General features: G+C 26.7%; 1 protein-coding gene across 1 annotated transcript; it reads left to right on the forward strand.

The window, feature by feature from the left end:
* The first annotated feature begins 5,306 nt into the window (after positions 1-5,306).
* LOC145844378 (carboxypeptidase B-like) lies at positions 5,307-20,224 on the forward strand. Its single transcript, XM_082951774.1, has 13 exons — positions 5,307-5,311; positions 6,249-6,323; positions 14,913-14,982; positions 15,408-15,493; positions 16,289-16,460; positions 16,515-16,616; positions 17,340-17,453; positions 17,951-18,050; positions 18,425-18,489; positions 18,553-18,690; positions 18,969-19,053; positions 19,623-19,728; positions 20,134-20,224. The coding sequence occupies exons 1-13, from the start codon at positions 5,307-5,309 to the stop codon at positions 20,222-20,224; spliced, it is 1,209 nt and encodes a 402-aa protein (XP_082807900.1).
* The last annotated feature ends 675 nt before the right edge of the window (positions 20,225-20,899 follow it).

The raw sequence follows: 20,899 nt of genomic DNA on the forward strand, positions 1-20,899 counted from the left end.
AAAAGTTAGCTTATATAGCTTTTACCTTGACGTTACGCTTGAATGCATTTCTACAATAAATTCTGCAAGACTTAAACTTTTTTTTCTATAATTATTGTCGTACGTATCTGACAAAATTTCGTTTTTTATTACCCTCATCCAGTTTTTGCAGATGCGTTTGTGGCCCTTAGTTTTTTGCACCCCTTCAATCCTCGACCATTCCAAAAAGGAGCTAAACCCATATAGTATGATATAAGGTACTTTGGTAGCTTAGGTGTATAAAAAATATTTGCACTTCCTGTTCCTTGTGGTAGTTTCTCACATTTTTGGAAAATACTTGAAGTACAAACGATTTTAATTTATCTTTTGTACAAACTTAAAGATACACTTACAAATTTTTTTTTCCCATAGACTGAGTGCTTAAAACTTTCATCAGAAGCATAGCTATCTTCAGCATCCTTGGCCTGAATAATATCACCTTAATTTTTAAGGATGTCTTTGGCTTTTCCATCTTGAAAAGCTATTGATTTTAAATAAATTTCTGCTCTAGTTGAGTGGTCGCTAGATTTTTCACACAAGCAGAGTGCGCACAAATTGTGAAAGGTTACTATTATTTGGTCTAAATCATCACAGTTGAACCAAAAATTTCTTTTTAAAAAGTACGTTATGTAACTAGCTTTTAAAACTTACCATTGAAGCAAACACATGACCGTGAAACCTTTTAGCAGTCTTGTTATTAGTAGCTTTGTTGATATGGTTCGTCACTGCTTTCATGATGTTTTAAAATCAAATAGGTATGATAGTTTTTTTTTATTGTTCACTTCCTTCTTGTTATACCTATTTATTTACGTTTTAAATTGATACACGATATGTAATACATTTCATACTTACCTTGTGATGTAGCTGTGCAAGGTTTCATTATTAAATACACTCGAAATAGTGTGTAAAAATGGATAAAAAAAAATTTACTCAGATTTTCCATATAGGAACTCTACTGAACTTTTTAAACCGATAATACCAGTTTAACAGAAATGCTTGCACATCAATTGTTTTCTGTGAATTTAAATCATTTCTGCGACTGAAAGAGTAGGCTCACCTCTGCCATGACCACCAAGTACAATGCATAATAAAAAATATTACCTGTGATGTTTAAGCTTGTTTTGTTTAACTCAACGCTTTGAATTCTAAAACTATAACTACTCTAGTAACTTAGTTGTTTTGGAAAACTTGTATATTTAAAACTTCAATCGTTACCAAACAATTTTGATAATTTGTTATTAAATCAAGTTTAACTTGGAACTTCAGCTGGTTTTTTGATCACACTCCCTGTTGCGTCAAAAAAGAGGCTTGTTTTTAACTGAATTGCTAATGGTTCCAAACCTATTGTATACAATTAAAATAATAATTGCATTTATAGAAAAATTTACAATCTCGTACTTTCTCGGTACACATGTACACAGCAAACTTGTATTTATTTAGCTTTTCGAACACTTTCCTTTTAAATGAGTAATTTCGTTTGTACGAAAGAAAGTTATTTTGTAAAGATCATTTTTTAAAAGCTTTTAGTAAACAATTTTTATTTTGCAAAACAACCTATTTATTAAATAAGATCATATTATCAGTTGTGAAAACAAAAGCTGTCAATAAAGTTTTACTTCTTACTAACATGGAACTTACTATGTAGCGTATACTTCAAATAACTTTGAATATCATATGTATAAATTACATATATACTTCTTAACACACTCACTTTTTTTAACTTTCAACATTAACTTCATGTAGCGTTAAACATGCCATCAAAGTTATCTTAAACATTTTGTTTTGCCCTGGTTGTCTTGGTATAACATTAAAAAAAAATTCCACTTAAATTGGTTATGCCGTTTGTACAAAAGGAAGTTATTAGTTGTTACAAAACCTTATCGTTTTTAGTGAAAAATCTTAACTAAACAGCATCTTTTGCTTTACAACCTAAACTTTTTAACTAACTAAAGTTTATATTTATGTTTTACTTCTTACTAACCTGGAATTTTACATTTAGCATCTTCTCTAAAGAAACGCACTGTTTTTTTGTTAAGAATTAAGAATTTTGCATCAATTGTTTGCAAACAAAAGGTCACTGTGGTTGTTTAATTTTTTTATGAATGAATTTCTTCAAAAGTGTACAGAATCCCTCTTCAAATGTACTGGATTCTAAATTATATAACTTGTTACAGTCGTAATATCAAAATCATAAGTAAGATTTTGTGGTACATAGATTTTGGTACTCACCTATCTTTAATTCAAAAATATTTGTCTTATCTTATTTTATTTTTTCATCAGTTTCCAGAATAAATTTTTTTTTTTTTTTTCTGCCAAGTGTTTCTAGCACTAGCAGTACTTAAATTTATTCTAAGAAAAGTTTTGACTGTACAGTCATTGACATGGAGCAGCTAATCAACTAAACAAATTTAAAACCTTTCAGCTTACACTATTTAAGTTGATTTTAATGACTGTAAAAGGCTTTAATTTTTACCAGGTCAAAATATTGTTGAAACTTCTTAATATTTAAATTTCTTTTCACTTTGACTTTTACAACAAATTGGATTTTTAACTACATTTTTTAATGTTGAAGATCTATTCAATTCATTTGAAGTTGCTATACTAACCGTCTTTGGCTGATTTTTGATATGTTGTCTTACACTTTTTGGAATGTGCTCTTTAATTCTGGTTTCAAGGTGTGTAGATGTATTACCAATATAACTGTTTGAGCAATAGCATTCAAACGCGTAAACCACGCAACCTTAATGTTTGTTGGGTATAAGGTTTAGGACTTAAAACAGAACTAGTTGAAAAAATAACTTAAGTTTAGCAGCATGATAAACTTTTTCCGTCAATTTCTCGATGTTTCTTTCAATCTTAGTCGATTTTCACCTGCATAAGGCAAAATGAAAATAACTGGACATTTCTCAGGACCATAAGGTTTTATGTAGTTTAATTTCTTTATTTCAGTTTTAGAAACTTTATCAATCAAAAAATTAGGATAGCATTTCTTTTATAATATTAAGTTCAATCTTAAAAACTTCTGGAAAACAAATTATAATAGCTCTGTGAAATAAGGGTTTAGTTTAACCTATTTTTCATCTCTTGCTACAATAAGATTGAAAATTTAGATGTTGACCTGGGAACGAAGGATTTCTGGATACTTATGTGATAATTTTATCATCTTTTCTTTCAATTGAAACATCCAAAAAAGGTATTTGATTATTTTCCTAAGTTTCTTTGGTGAACATAATAGCACTATGTAGGTAATTTAATTTCTCGAATAATAAAGAACTAACTGTTTCACTATCACTAATGATAAAAGTTAGTTCCTTAGTATTCGAAAGATTAAATTCCCTACATAGTGCTATTGTAATGTTAGGCTATTTTTCTTTTATGTTTTAATTTCCTACAATTATTATCCATAACGAAATCGTAAGCAGCTAAGGCGTAACACAAATCACCTGCAGTCTTATAATTGATAAAGATGTCATAATCTTTTAGCAAACAATCAATCATCATCAGATTGATTCTCTTTTTTCGTCTGAAGTTTAGAATTAATTGACCCTTATGCCACTCGTCCTCTAACATGGCAAGTTCGCCATCACAATCCGATCTGTCCAAGTGCCTTAAAAACTCTTTCTTCTTAAGTAAAAGACGATCCTCATCAGTCCACCTCCTACTGTCCCCCGCGCCCGCGAGCCCCAGGTCTGTAGTTCGCTTAACTTTCCAGTTGACTTTATCTAATATAATTCTTCTTCCGTTATGGTTAATCACCGAAGAAGCGGAATCCAGCAACTTGCCAGTTACTAGCATGCCACCTTCCTTATCCGGCAATATATCAAAACCTAGCCACTCACCCATCAATAACATCTCTGCGGCCAGCGAAGCTACACTCTGATCATCTTGAATGTGTATGACAGTAGGGGGAAGGACCTTCTCATCTAACCTTGAACCATGACTTAAATCCTGAACTATAAATCTACGATTGTCTGACTCGACTACATAATCGAGGTAACCCTCATAAATCAGACTGACAGAATTGTCGACCAAAACTGTTACCAACCCATTCCTCCTATCAGTGTGTTTTGCAATGATAGGCAACTTAACAACATCTCCCTTTATGGCGCTGACCTTATGTAAACTTCCCCGATCTAATGTGTTGGCCTTAAACTGTAGTACTTTCACATCTTCGCCCCTCAAATTGCAATCCAACAAATCGCACAATCTTCGCTGATTAACCTTTATTTTACTTATGTTCTTCACACTACGTATGTCAACCAAGCTACGCGAAGCGTCAATCTCAATCCACTCAGATCTCTGACCGTAACCTATTCCACCAAAACTACGCTTAAAGTTAACAAAATTGTCGTTGCGCTTATTGTCCCACAAACAGAAGAGGCTATTAGTAACTATGTCTGCTCGAGAAGCATTATAGTTAGGAGCTAATGTAACTTCATTTCTAAATATTGCCACTACAATCCCAGGTCTAACCCTTCCTTTATTATTCAGATCCAAATTTCTTAGAGTGAACCTAACGGCGAATGACCTATCCTCAGACGAAACTATTAGATCATCATCAACCAACCCTCTAACGAGAAATATGCCAGAACGATCTCCAATAGTATTGCATAGGTAAAGATTCGAGTGACGCTCTTTCTGGTCATTAATGAACTGTTTTAATCTATTCATCTTCCAATCATTCGTCTCTAACAACCGACCCAATGATAGCCCGTAATAGTGTTTTGAGTCCCACCACCGACTTTTGATTAGATCATACCAACTATGACTTCTTACGGAGTAAAAAGGCTTAGAAAAGACCTCCACATCCTTATCTGAATTGATCGACTTCAACGTAGTATTTAAATGAGGAACAGGTACTGCCTCAGAGTCACTTCTAATAGTTGCATGGCTCTGGCCAGTACCCTTCTCTTGACTACGAGTACAGTGTCTCTTACTCATATTCAAGTACATATAAGAAGTAAATAATATATACAAATATCAATTAAATATAAAATATGAATATCAATATGTGACGAATATGAATACAAGAATATCAATAAGAACAGAAATATAAATATCAATATTTTAAATAGAACTTAATTTTATTTAATAACTACAGAAACTTTAACCTTAAATGTCACTAAAAATCAATAATAGATTATACACAACTATAAAACTACTAAATGGCCCAACTTTTATAAATATAGAAAACTTAAACCTTAATTATCACTAAAATAGTACTGAAAATCACTAATAAAATATATACAACAATAAAACTACTAAATTTATTATCAAACAAAATAACTATGAGGTTGCAAATAATAAAATGATGAAATGTAAGCAGAAAATAAATAAGGACTAACAGTTGCTTTATTTACTAAAAATTCTTTCTTGCAGAGAAAACTAAAAAAACTTAACTTTGGCAACACACTCTCCCAAAATCTCCAAAACTCCAACTGAAGACATGTTTTAGCGTTCCTAGAGTTTTTATGACTATTTTGGCCTTTTAAGAAAAATAGCCTAACATTACACTATCATACTCTTCAACATATTTTTGATTAGTGTTTCTGCAATTTTGTATAAAATGTTTATTTGATATAAACAAAGATTTTTTAAAAACAAAAATAAAATATAAGTTTAAGTTTAATTATTATATTCTTTTCTTCTCGTTTTCTTGAAACTTTTTTATCAATAATTTTAAGACACAAACTTCATAGTAGCTGAAATATTAAAAAAAGTATTTCTTAAAAAAAATTGGTAGGGAGTATAAAATCTAAATTTAGATTTTCAGAAGTCAAAAATTAAAGAAATTCGCTCAAGAAGTTTTTTTTCTTTTTAAGTGAGTGTTTATTAAAAATTACAATCAGTAGTATTATTGTTTCAATATTAATTTAAAAATGTATAGTTATAAATAGTATCTTTTCTAAAAGTAAATAATAATACTTACATTTTACAACAACAAAGTTAATAAGTTTTATTTATTTATCCAAGTCTTATTTATTTTAATTAAAAGAATTCTCACTCTGTTTTACAGTTGTTAAACTTAATAATTTATAAAGTTTTTGTTCATATCTGCATTTAAGCATTCAACTAAACTTAAACAGTTTTTGTTTATTTACATTCTCTGTTAAGCAATTTTTTTCATTTAAAATTACATTGTACCTTGTTAGTACGCTACTTGTTGAATAAAGCTTGCTATTCATTCTGTAATTATTAACGTATAAATTTCAATTATAAACATTTGTTAGGTTTGAAGTTGATATAAACAATGAAAATTTGTGCGATAATTACAATGCTTGCGTGTGGGAATATTCTTTGTTAAGGTGAGAAATTGTTATTAATTCTAAAAAAATATAATCTATTATTTAAGTTTAGCACAAAATATACAAGTATTGTTTCAACCATTGAAAAATATATTAGGAAAGTAGTTAATTTATAACAAGTTCATGTATTCTTTTAGTTGTACTCAAAACTGAATAATAATTAATTTAATTAAATCTGTAACTATATTAAAAAAAAAAAAACTTCCAATAAAAGTCTTAAACAAGATTAAGTTGCCTTATGAGATATGTTTAAAAAAATTAACCCATGATACTACAACTATTACTAAAAGATTTGAAATCATTATATATAGAGATTTCAAACATATTTTTTATTGTTTTTAGGTAAAAACATTAAAAAAAAATCTACATAATTGAATATATACAACCATTTATTATTAGTGAAATTAATTTTTCAAACATAAAATAATTAAGTGTTTATTATATTAGTTAAAATTAATTAAACTTATGAAACAAATTGTTAATTAAAGTATGTCGATTTGCTTACGACTATACTTTATTTTAGTTAAATAGCATTTTTAAATATTCTTTTCTAAATCATATCGCTCTTGTTATTGGAGAATAAACTTTTAGGTTTTTGAAATACTAGTTGAGAGTATAAAGATTAAATATGTTATTTTTAGTTAATTGCTAGCAGACATTTCAGAATTTTTGAACTCGCACATGTATATTCAATAAACAATACACAATGTTATATAAAATGAGGTTATGAGCTGATAAAAATCTTGCAACTAAGCTTGCTAGTTTTAAAGTTTACAAGTCATAACAAATAAGTAAGATAAAAAAGACGTTTCAGATTAAAATTGATTTTTATAAAAAGTATACTCAAGTTACAATGATAATGATAATATATTAAGGTTGTTTTAACAATAAATTTTTAAAGAGCTTCACAATTAAGGAGCCTTTATACAATTATGACAAAAGTTAAATTGTTAAAAAGTTTATTACTTAACAATTGTTTCACGCTAGTGCGATGATCACAAGTAAAAGTAAACAAACTAATAAGTTGCAACGGACAAACATTTTATATAGTTTTAGATAAGTAATTAGTTGATTAGGTGATTAGTTAACTAATTGAATTTTAGTAATAATCAGCAAGATAAATTATAATTAACGTAAATACAATCATAACAAAAATCAAACGATAAAAACAAAACTATATAATGAAAACAAAGGTAGATTAAACTTAAATCTAGCATTAAAGTCTTAATTTGCTAGATTTAAGTTTAATCTACCTTTGTTTTCATTATATAGTTTTGTTTTTATCGTTTGATTTTTGTTATGATTGTATTTACGTTAATTATAATTTATCTTGCTGATTATTACTAAAATTCAATTAGTTAACTAATCACCTAATCAACTAATTACTTATCTAAAACTATATAAAATGTTTGTCCGTTGCAACTTATTAGTTTGTTTACTTTTACTTGTGATCATCGCACTAGCGTGAAACAATTGTTAAGTAATAAACTTTTTAACAATTTAACTTTTGTCATAATTGGATAATGATAATAAACTTAACTAACCTTAAAAAGAACTACCAGTTATCCTTTATTACTTATTACCAGAATTCTTGATTTGTACAAACTATGTAATTAGATAGACAGCTACAAGAACTTAATTAATTCAATTTATTTCAACAGATAACTGTATTGAAATCAGCGAGTGAAGGAGCGTGTTTAGTTCTAGCCGTTGATAAAGCAGAAAAACCTAGGTTCGGTTGAACAACAAGCAACAATCTGGCAGAAGTATGAGAAGACTACTGTATCTAATAACGTTGCTATGCTGCGGAAATAGCGTTGATGTGTGTTTTTGTGATTATAGTGATATTGTTTTCTATTTCGATGTTTAATAAATAGTTATAAGTTTCTTTACTGCTTCAAATTACGGTTTACATGCGTAAAATTTTGAAAGTATACTTTAGATCAGGGGTTCCCAACCAGGGGTGCTCGCACCCCTTGGGGGTGCGAGACAGTATTCCAGGGGGTGCGAGATGGCTTTTCCTTTTGTGTATGATAAATAAGGAGATTTTCAATCTTTGATAAAGTTTACAAAATTAAAAAGTACATTTTGTTATAAAAAAAGTTGGCGCTAATTTTCTGAATAAATTAATTTTATTTAAAAAAAGTTAAATCTCTGGTGTCGACGAGTTGAAAGAGGCAATTTATCAAACTTTACATTACTCGAAGAAGTGACTGATGAAGATGAGTGTTTAGTACCAAGTGTGCGTGCAGAAATTATGAACCATTTGAAAATACTATCCAAGTCATTTGACGGATATTTTAAAAAAGGAGAACTGGGAATTTCTGAAGAATGGATGATAAATCCATATTCTTTTAATTTGAATCACATGTCCAATGATGAATCGTTAAAAGATAAAACTTATTGAATTATGCATGAACCGTTTTCTCAAAATGCAATTTAAAAGCAAAACTTTGAACAATACTAGTGTTGTTCAATGAATATGTTTCCAAAATTAGGTGAAAAAGCACTAAGTACTCTCATTCCATTCGCAACGACTTACTTGTTAAGTCTAAATTTATAATCTTTTTTCAACAAAAACTAAACCAAAAAACCGCTTGAATGCACAGGCAAACATACAAATTGCCATCAGCAACACAATACCACGTTTTCAGAAAGTTTTGTGCAATAAATACAAACAAAAAAGTCATTAACTTTAGAGTAGATTTAAAATTAAGTTCTTAATCTTTTCAAAATAATATTGCATGAATGAAATTTTAATAACTTGTTAAATACCTTGTGAGTATAGCGACCTGCCATTTAGGATTTTTTTATTAAATGTATAAGATTAGTTTAGTTTTTTGTTAATGTTAATTGAAAAAAAAAAAGTTTTTTTAGAAAGATAGATTTGTTTTTTTTTTCGTTTAATTGAAAAGTAATTTTTTTTAGTTAGTTTAAAAATGAGCAAGTACAATTACAAGTGATGAGCTCTAAACTCACTTGCTTAGCTTCAGAAAACGTTTATCGTTGCAGAGGGAAGAGTGAGTTCTAGAGATGTTTTCTACCTTATAAAAAATAGATAAAACTTGTTCGAATATAGTTTGTTATGTTTTTAAATTTTATTTCTGTTAATATAGTACACTATGATAAATATTAAAAAAAAAATTATTAATTAATGAACAAAATGATTTTATAATCAAATTATTAATAGATAATTATAGCATATAGTGTTAGGGGTGCGAGATCAAATTAAGAGACTTTAGGGGTGCGGGGCATCAAAAAGGTTGGGAACCACTGCTTTAGATACTTTATAAATGTTATAATATAATCACAAATAATAACAAAAGAATATTCTTTAGCTAAACAAATGTAACTGTTATTTTTAACTTGGCTGTGGTAGCTTATAAATAACCTGAACATAGATTAAACTTCAACAAATAGCCAATCAAACTATAAATAATAAGTTAAGGGAAAAATTTTTCATTCAACACAATTTTAACTAAAAAAAAAAATTAGGGGTGTTTTTTTGTTAAATTTTTACTGATTTTAACAGGGTTGCCCTTTTTACTTGGAATTTGACAATTTAGGCAAAAAAACCTTGAAAAATACTATAAATTTTAAACAGAAATCACAGAAAAACTTGGAATTTTTAATAATTTTAACATGTTTGGTAGAATTTTGATATAGCACAAAATGTCTATCATATCGATAATTTTTTTTTTGTCATCAAAGAAAAATTTTTCTATTATAAAACTCATATAAGTACTTAAGTAGTCTCCTTTCAATGTTTTTTACTATTTAACACAGTTTCTTACCTTAAACTTAAGTTTAATCTAAAAATAGACCTTTAAAAACCTGAAAGAAATTTTGAAAATTTACCATAAGTCACTGTTTTAAAAATATTTTGAAGGCTTTGTATAAAAAAACGTCAAGATTAATTGACTACATTTAATCATCATTAATTCTATAGCGAATTTCTACAGGCTATAAATTAAATACAGTAGACTACCGCTTAAGTACGCAAATTGAACGCGACCAAAAAGTGTGTACTCAGCACGGGTAGTGCGTACTTTTTGACAACATAGTACAATATGAATTTTAGTTGTTTGTTTTCTTTCTCACAACTAGCCACCAAATAATTAAGCCAAATAAACAAGTCTTTTTATTTTAAGTAACAGTTAACACCTAATTCTAATCTACAAAATTTTTTAATAGATTTTAAAATGATTTATTTTTTCTATAAAAAGTTTCTAAATAATTAATAATACATTTATTATAATTTTTTTATTAGCTAAAAAGTGTTTGGTTTTTTTTATTTGAGAGAAAAACGTTTCAGGACCGTTTTTTGTAAGAAAATTTATACCAGTAGAAACATTTATAGTATAAGTGCACAATGATAAGATGCTCATTAACTTTTTTTAACTTTAATTTTTTGTTGTTGTTTCTTTTTATATGTTTATTTTGACTTTATAAATTTTGTAACTAGTTTTTGTGGTTAACTAGTTTTATATTATGTCACATTGAAATAAGCCTTTCTTTTGCAGATATTCTGAAACTTTTTGAATAAAAGTTAAAACTAGAAAAATGGATGGAAAGCGTCAGAAATGACTCTATGGAACAAGTCTAAGGATAAAGGTAAAGTTGCACCGCCAAAGCCAACATATGTCTCCCGTGATAATATGAGGGAACTTCTTAAGATTTTCAATGCTGAAATGAGAATCCAATCTCGATTTTGTCTTTCTTGATAAGTGCGTACTTAAGGCGGGGTGCGTACCAAAAAAAGTGCGTACTTAAGCGGTAGTCTATTGTACTGATTGCTAGATACGAACAGTCTCATCTAATGTAGTTTTTAATTTCAATAAAAAGCTCTTTTCTGCCTATACATGTTGCATTGTCTGTCAATATTGTTTACAAAACAGTTTTTTAAGGTTGAGAAATTCATTTGAAAATTAACATTTCGACGACCTGAAAATAAGCTGGTCAGGTTACTTAGAAACGTTTTACAACAAAAAATTAAAATGTAACACAGTGATTATACAACCAGCAATTTTGTGTACTAAACTTAAACTTATAAGTACATTTTAAATTGTTTTGCAGCTTCTAGCTTCATGCCTAATGCAATTGGTGCTATTGCCATAAGTTTTTTTGTTAAGTCTAGACAATATTGAAGTTCGAAAATAAATACAAGTTAAAAATTTTAATGTGGAAAACAAAACGTATAATAAATTATAGTTCTCTGTTTTCATTTAACACTCAAATAAATTTAGAACAGTAATGACCATTTAAAATTTATTGATAATAAGTAGAAAACCAACCTTTTTTATTCACAACTGTATGCAGGCATCAACAAGCTGTAGAAGATTTAGTGAGTAGTTACAGCAAAAAACAATCTAAAAATCTTTTTGGAGCAGACTTCAAGAGTTATGTTCTATGTTGACAAATCATTCTTATTTTAAGGTTGAGGCAACGCAAACAGCTGATTCTTGTCATAAAATTAGACTAGATCAAATGGACTCAAACATTAGGCGACCATCGTTTCCGATTTAAGTTCTGGTAAAAAGAAGGAACTAAAAACAATGATTATGCAACTAACAACTAGGTTAAAGACTGGCACTGACGATTTCAGTCCATGTTAGCATATTGTAATCCTGTTTTAATATTTGTGTTAGAGCATTGAAAAGAGAACGCATGAACATAGATGACTGAGTTATCAGATTTTAAGCAAGATGGTCAGCAGAAATACATAACATGCTTTTACAGTTAGTTAGATGACATAACATAACTATTTTTTAAATCATTAATAGCTAGGTTATATCTAAAAATTTCGATCATTCACTAAATAAAACGAAATTATTTAAGTACATTTACATAACGTTTATTTATATTCCATTATCTAAGTAGGTCTGTGCAAGTTGTAAATCTATTTTTGTAAGTTTTTTAGATGAAATTGGAAACTAAAATTTTAATAAATTATTAAAAATCTATACAAAGTTTGCGCTAGACTTACAGGCGTAGCTTGTAGACAGTAATTTGAAGATTTTTGTATCTAAAAATTACATTTGCATAGGTTTACTTGCATTAAAATATTTTTGCTTCGAAAGTAACGAAAAAATATAACTAAAAATAGCTTTAATATCTTACATTGAAATTCCACAAAGCAGAAATTTGAAAAATATCAACAGTTCAGTAAATCTTTTAAGATAATTAAAAAAGTACCATTTAAGCAGATTAATAAGAAGAAAAACGTAAAAACAATGAGTATAGATTGAGGTTATAATAAGTTAATAAAATTAAAAGTATGCTTTTAGCAAACTATCAAACATAAGTTTTATTTGAGACAAAGTAAACTAAATTTTAATTTAAGAAAAACTTTATGAGACTTTATTTCAAAACATTAGCTGACCAAAACAATTTAAAATTAAACAAAGTTTTACTGGTCGGGTTAGAAATGATCGCGGGTTAGAAATGATAATTAACTTATTCTACTGTCCAGATCTCTTGGAAAAAAGCTTTTGAAATGCTGGAATGGAATTATTTAAGTTGTAAATTTTAAATGGTAAGAAAATGGTAGCAATCAATAACCGAAAGGTTTTTTTGTGCACCAGGTCCTAGGACCAAATATTTTGAGCGTCTTTTTTTGTCACTAAGTAAACTATAACAAAATGAGTGAGATTTTTATTTATAACTCAATAAAATCTTGTTAAATTTTAGTTTTTAGCTAGCTTTTTATACATCATTTAAACGCTTTTTATTTTAGATATTTAATTATATTGTTATTGTTTCATTGTTTTAATGAATGACAAAAAAAAACGCTAAAAACATTTGGTCTTAGGGTCTGGTGTCTGAAGAACCTTTCGGTTATCGAGTTGCACACTATGGATACCTTTTAACGTATCATGTCTAGGACAAAATGTGGCTATTAGTTTTCTTATCTCTATATTTGCATAGTTTATAAAGTGTAAAGTATATGTTTTTTAATTTAGAACTATTAAAAGATTATAATGCTAGTATTTTTGTTAAAAAAGATCCTAACGAAATAAATTCCTTGGAATAAAACAATGAAAGCACAATTAAGTAAAAGTGTTCAGCGTACTTAAATATACATTTACACAAATGTGCGAAATATCTCTAAAATGAGATTTTTTTATGGTTTCTAACAAAACGAAAACTAAGTTTGTAAATACTGATAATAAATAGTTAAGTCAAAAAAACAACAAGCTAAAACTGATAATGTACAATTTAAGTCTTACAAAAAATTGTTTGATTATGTTAAAAGATTAACTGCGATAAATTACTAGTAAATAATAAATGAAAATAATTTAAAACGGTGAGACTGTTAAATGATTGTATCTTTTAGTAATTAACTTTTACATAAGTTATATAAATTTTGTTCTATGTAACTCAAACTGTTAGTCATAGTTGTTTGTTACGGAAGTTCGAAACAAAAAAAAAACACACATGCAACAAAATTAAATTAGAAAATCTATTTGCTTTTTCATTTTATTGAAAAATCAGAAAAATATTTAACAATTTTTTTATAAGATTTTCTACAGTACTTTGTGTTTTTATTTACTGATTTTTAGGTTAAAGAAAGAATTCTATTAACAATTGTAGTTTTTTTATAAACTTTCGAAAAAAAAAAGAAAAAGTTTAAAAGGTGTTTTATAGTAAATGATTACTTGGAAGAAACATTATTTATTCGTATATCTTTAGTAGAACGATTATACCGCAACACAACAAAATATTAAACAATCGATAGACTAACAACTTTAAGAAGTAGTTTATAGTTTGTATTTTATATTTGCTATTACTAAGATATTATAATAAAATCAAAAACGTACTAAAATTTCAAAGCTTAATGTCAAGACCTAAACCTTGTAAGCAGATATAAGTTATAAACAATTTTACGTATTATTTAAGTTTAGTAAAAGACATAAATTGTTAAAAGTTGTTTAATAAGGAAAATAATTTTTATTTACCGTTTTGTTGCATTACTGTTATCGTTTTTGTTTTCAATGTTGTGTATTTTTTTAATGAATAATATTTTTACCACGGCACGAATAGCAAATTTTTTCTGATAGCAAGCCTATTACTATTTTGTCAGAACGTTATTGTAAGGTTTATACAAATTTTAATTAAAGCTCACTTTAATTAATAAATTTTTTTAATTCAACAGATGTTAATGTATAAACTTAGGTATAGAATACTTAAACTTTTATCAGTTTCTGTCATATTCGCAACGTGTGAATTAACTAGTAAAGAAGAAAGTTATAGAGGGTTAAACATATTTTTGCATCTTTTTTATTTGACAAGTTTTTATAAGACTCTTATAAGCTAAGCTTTTAAATACAAAGTTGTAATAAAAACGCTAAATTGCTCTTGTATAAAATATTGTTAGTATAGTTTTTCAATTAAATTCAAATAAATTTGTTTTCTTTTCGTTTTAAAAGTATTTTCACCATAACAATGTTTTTGCTTTTTTCGTTTTGCAGATTAAATTAGGTAAGCACTTAACTTAAAATATCGTTTCAACTAATTCTACGCTAAAAGTTTATGGTAATAAAAATTTCCATAGAGTTACAATAAACTCAACAAAATAATTTTTTGCAGGTACAAAATTTTTCAAGCTGAAAACTGCACAAGTGACTGTTATGCAAAATTACTGAGCAGTTTTCCTCAGGTTACTTGTTAAAATTGATAAAATAAAATTATGTTACTATTTAAAGCACAATCATTAAAAATAAAACTGGTATTTCTAGCTATTACAAATACTTATGTTCTTTTAACAGAATGTGTAGTTATTTTCTGTGTTGTGCAGTATCAACATTTTTATTTCTAACTTAAATTGTTTAAACAAAGTAAGTATTAATATATTTTTCATATTAGTTCTAAGAAAACTTAATAATAAGTACCTGTTTTAATAGTCATTTCATTACTATCTTAAGTTGTTTTTTATAAAAATTATTATTTCAAATATTAAGTCAAACATAAAAGTATGTCTTCAGGAAATAAAAATAGTACGTTTTGTCAATCACTACAGTTTACAACTTAACAAATACTTGTTTATAAATGATAGAATAACTTATACCAATAAACTTTACACAGTTGGACGAACTGTCCATTAATCCACCGACCTTTATGGTAGCTGGACCTGATTACATCAAGGTACAAAACTATTTTGAAGCAAACAGGTTTGTTGAATGTCTGAACAATATTTTTTCGAAATTGTTTGTTTAGAAATCTTGAAAAAACCAACTCCAAGGTGCATATTTGCAAGTTTTTTATAAAAAATTTTTTTAGCAGTTGTTCTATGTTCTGAACATAAGAAATAAAAACTTGAAACTTATTTAATATTTCGTTAAAACTGTTTTATGTTAACAAATATTGAAGTATTTTCGATAATGTATTTAAAGTATTTTTATATTTAGTAGTTTATGTATCATAGTTGTGTTGATTTTTTGAAATTCGCATTTCTTTTATAATTTAATTTTCTTACCGAATTTACCGAAAAAAAATGCTGTCAAAAACTAAACAAAAGTATATTTGTTGTCTTATTGTATGTTTTTGTTTTTATAAAATGTGTTAAACTAAATCTTATTTTATTTAACCTAAAGTTTTTGAACTTGACTTTGAAACTTCATGTATGCTAATCTTTATGCTTTAGTTAGACTGTGTTTTTGAGAAGTTGGACAAATTTAAAGTTAATATACATGTGATATGTAATTTTTAAGTTGTTTGTAATTAAACTTTTAAGCTAATCAACTATATATAACATAAACTTAAGGTATGATTTTAGGCACTTAGATCAAGACTTTTGAATAAGTAAGTTTAATATTACTAAGTTTAACTTAAAAAATTTAACTTAAATATCTTGAATATATACCGTTTACTATTTTAATTTTCAAATAAAGTAATTTACTTCAACGAAATTCATTTTGAATTATAAAACTTTTATACTACTTTATTTTTTACTCCATAAATTTTAGAGTCAGTTACATAGAAACCGCCAATAATGTACAAGATCTAATAGATATGGAAAAACGCCAAAGCTTCCTCTCAAGAATGAAGAGAAGAATAGAAACAATAATTCGTGGTAACAATCACAACAAAAAAAGTTCTGTAATTAATCAAAAAGAAGGTTTTATGAACTTTAATCAGGTAATATTTTTAATAAGAGTGTCAAAAACAAATACATAATTAGGAATATTTTAGATTCAAGAATGGATGAATAGTGTAGTGACTGAAAACAGTGAACTTTTGAAGGAGGAGATTTTAGGATATTCTTATGAAAATAGAAAAATAAACGCCATTACAGTAAGCTATATTGTTGCAAGCTGTACTCATCCAGATTACATAAAAAAATTCTTGTGCATTATAAACTGAAAAATCCTGAAATTTAATTAAAATAAATATAATTATAAGAAAGTTAAGACTAAACTTTTATTTTTTTCGTCAGTTGTTTGTTTTTACCTTTATACGAAAGTAATTAATATAAAGTAGTATTTTATGTGTTAAAATATTGTTAATAAAATTTAATTACTTAAATAAGTATACTTTAATAGCTTTTTAAAAAACTATCTTCATTATTAACATTGTTCATACAAAGTTTAGATAATAATTTGAGCTATATATCAAAATACGTTTAAACTAGTTTTCATTTGTGTAATTTTTTTAACAAACGTTTTACTGTTTTGTAAAAAAGTTATTGTTAATACTAGTTATATATTGATATCTAAAATTTATAGTTTTTGTAATGAACACAATTTAAAATTCAAAAAAAAAAAAACTACTTTCTTAGACTTTTATTTAACTTAAATTAAATGAAGAAAAATCTATAAAAAAATAATTAGTAAACAACCGAGTTGTTTCTAAGGTAAATTTCAATGAAAAATATAAAAAGCTGTTCATAAATTGCGGGGTGCACTCCAGAGAATGGATTGGTCCTGTGTCGTGCGTCGGAATTATAAAAAAAGTTAAATATTTATCAAGCTTTATAAATTAAAACTATAAACAATTTTTAAACTTTTTAACTTTTAGTTAGTGGAAGTTTTCACCACCGGAAACCACCAACTTCGAGAAAAGTTTGAAAAAATTTCATTCACCGTTCTTCCAGTGATGAACCCAGATGGATACGTGTTCAGTTGGGAAAAAGTTTTTATTATTTGATTAGTCTTCTTATACAAACAAATCCTTATGAGTTGTTCAAACGGTAGTGAAAAAAGTGATATCGCACTACCTTTTTTCTTGGCTTAAAAACTACTAGAACAGAAAAAAACAAATAAAACAAAAAAATATTTATTCTTATTAGTTGATCATATTATGACAGTTTTAGTTTCTGATTTGGTAGTTTTTAGGACATTATGAAAAAATTACGCAGCTCAGATTTTCTCATAAATCTTCTTAAAATTAACAACTTTAAAGTGATTAAGTCAAATGTTTTTTAAGTTTTTTTTTAGATTAAAGCTCGAATTTAAACAATATTACGTTGCAAACGAAATATAATAAATAGTTTATTTCCGGAATCTAAAATCAAGTTTATGCCAATTAAATTCGAGGAGTACTAGCGCAGTTAGCAGCTTTTTGTGTTCCAAGCAAAAGCTTTTTTTCACCGTAAAACTATCATTTGTATTAAAATAATTTACAATCAGGACAGGATGTGGAGGGGAACGCGCACCAACAGCGACACCAGGTGGGGAAAGTGCGTTGGGGCCGACCCTAACAGAAATTTTCCGACAGCGTGGAACACGCGTTTGTTTGCATTGTTTGCTTGTTTAAAACAAATAAATTATTAGTTAAAGTTAAAATTACTTAAAAACTAGTTTGTTTGTTTTGTTAATATTATTAAGCTTAACTGGCTGTCTTATACGCATAAATGTGTTTTTTAATAAGTTGATGAAATTTATTCTGAGTCTTTTTTTTATTGAAGTAGCATAATAATATATTTAGTTTTCTTTTATGACAAAGTACGAATAAAACCTCCAAACAAAAGTTTGTTAAAAATGGACTGTATAAGATATTATAAAGTTACTAAAATCATAACTAAAAATAAAACATTTTATAAAAAAGATAAACCTGTAATAAATAAACTTTCGATCTGTAAAAAAACGCAACTCATTTTTTAGACTTATCTTCTAAAAAAGACAAATGTGATAAATATCTGTACAGAGGCGACACACCACTATCGGAAGTTAGTTCTTTTTTAAGCAAATATTTGACACCAATTGACAGTACTAATTAATCCTATTTACAGAACTGCACCAGAGCACTAGTCGACTACATTGACAAGCTGGAAAATGTGAAAGGTTTTATAGATTTTCATTCTTACGGAAAGCTTATATTGACACCTCTGTCGTACACCAACAATAAAACAGAACACGAACAAACTATTGTTAGTTTTTTGTACGTTTCAAATATACATATTTTAATTTTTTAAAGTTAGTTTTTATTATGTATAACATCTTTGTAATTTATTTAAAATTAGTTTATTAGTATTTATTAGTTTATTATCAATCGTTTTTTTTTTTAGTAAAATTAGCCCAATATCAATTGTTAACTGTTTTTATTTTTTTTTATTTAAAAAAAGTAAGTTTTGAAACAACTTGGGACTGTTCTCTTTTATTTTTGGAAGATACTTTAAACATTGTACATTGTGTTTCTTACTAACAGAACAAAGCAGCAGAAAACATGGCAACAATGATAGAACAATGTGATAACCACCATTACAGAGTTGGAAAATCAGGAAAAATTTTATGTTAGTAATAAGTTATAAAAATGTTTTAAATCTTACACGATTGCTGTAAGCAATTTTTCATGGTTATTATAATTATTGAAATTTTAAGAATTACAGACCAATAAAACTTATAATTTTTGAGTTTGAATTTTACTAAAAGTCTAACTACTCAAAGTATAACTATAGTTATATTTCAATTCCATGTAATATACTTATAAAGATTTTTTTAATAGTATTAGTATTTTAAAACAGAACTCTACTTAAAACTTTTATACTTTGCAGTTTTTTTTTCTACCTTGTTTACAATAATCATTAGAAAAGCTTTTTTTTATAGTTATAGTTCTTTAACTTTAGAATACATAGTTAAACTTATAAGAAAAGTAAAATTAAAACACTTTGTTTAACATTTAGGAAAACATTATACAGAAAATAATATTAAAATGTTTTATAAAAAACATTGTTTAAATATTTTAAGTTAAGGTATTTTTTTAGTTTCTGTGGTTTTATTCTATTGTGAATAAAATAGTTAACAGTTTTTGTTGATATTAACATTGCTTTTAATTTTTTAAATGTGTAATTTATGCTGACAGATAAAGCTTCTGGGACGGCAGCTGATTATTTTTTTATTGAAAAAAAGATAATTTGCAGTTTTGTTGTAGAACTGCCAGGAAACAATCATTTTTCTCTGCGTGAAGAGTAAGAAACTTGATTTTGGTTATATAGAATTACTATATTAAAACAACTGAATATTTTTTAAATGTGTTTATTTTATTTTAATTCTTTTATCAAATATTTGAACATAACAAAAACAGCTTAAATCACAGTATAAAAAATCTTAGACTAAGATCATATTAGTAGCTTAAAACACTTTTTAATACTTTATTAGAAAAATAATCTATTAAAGAAATACTTAGAAGTTTTCTAAACTTTTTATTTTGAAAATGTCTAGAAAATCAAAGGTAGTTTTTGCCTTAAAGGTAACTCAACGAATAATTAAAGTCTAAACATTAACCAAACGATTAAGTGTAAAAAACTAGTTAAGTTTATAACTTAAAAACATATTCAAAGTAAATACAAAAGAACAACTTAAAAATTTTTTAGGGAAATCCCCAACGCAGTAACTGATGCATGGAGTGCGGTGAAGTCGCTTGCAATTGATATTAGCGATGGAAGGTGTTCTAAAGCTAATTAAATTTAGTTGTGTAATTGTTTGCCATACTTTTTCTGTATAAGCATTTTATAAATTTTCTCACATTTGGAGTGTAAAAATTATAAATTACTTTGCTTTAAAATACTTTTAAGAAAAATACTTAAAGTGAAGAAACGGCTATAACATACTCTTAATTGACGTCTTAATTGAAACTTATTCTAGATTAAGTGGATTTGGTTTTTAATGTTAAAATACTTTTTTTTTAATTTAAATTGAGCAATTTAATTTTCGTCAGATGCAATTTTTACTTAAAACGTTGAGCACTGCGGTCAGCTTCAAACTAAAACTTTAAGTTTTTGTTAAAGTGAAAAAATATAGTTCTTATGATACTAACATAACCAGTTTCATAAAGAGAAGTTAAGATTAAAAATTGGTTTTACAAAATAGTTGAAGCTTATTGATCGTAAATAATTTTTTTAATAAGTTTAATAAAAACTAAGTATTGTTTCATTAACAAATTATAAAAAATAAAATAAAAAACATTTTAAAAATGATAACTGTTGTAGTGAGAAAAAAAAGTACTTTCTTCTATTAGTTGAATAAAAATAGACTGAAGTTCTATAAACGTTTTTAAGCTGTTAACTTCATTAAAACAGGTTAATGAATAAGAAAAAATTTAGCGAAAATAATCAACTAAGTTTTTATATGGTTTAGTTA

Source organism: Thalia democratica, chromosome 9, assembly GCF_965202585.1.
Source record: "Thalia democratica chromosome 9, ktThaDemo2.hap1.1, whole genome shotgun sequence".
In the NCBI taxonomy this organism is placed as follows: domain Eukaryota; kingdom Metazoa; phylum Chordata; class Thaliacea; order Salpida; family Salpidae; genus Thalia; species Thalia democratica.

Bases quoted from the DNA above. Each gene is read 5' to 3' on its own strand.
- LOC145844378 (XM_082951774.1), top strand. The intron at 17,454-17,950 runs GTTTTTATTATT...ATTTACAATCAG, and splicing joins ACGTGTTCAGTTGGGAAAAA to GACAGGATGTGGAGGGGAAC. The intron at 19,729-20,133 runs GTAAGAAACTTG...AAAATTTTTTAG, and splicing joins CATTTTTCTCTGCGTGAAGA to GGAAATCCCCAACGCAGTAA.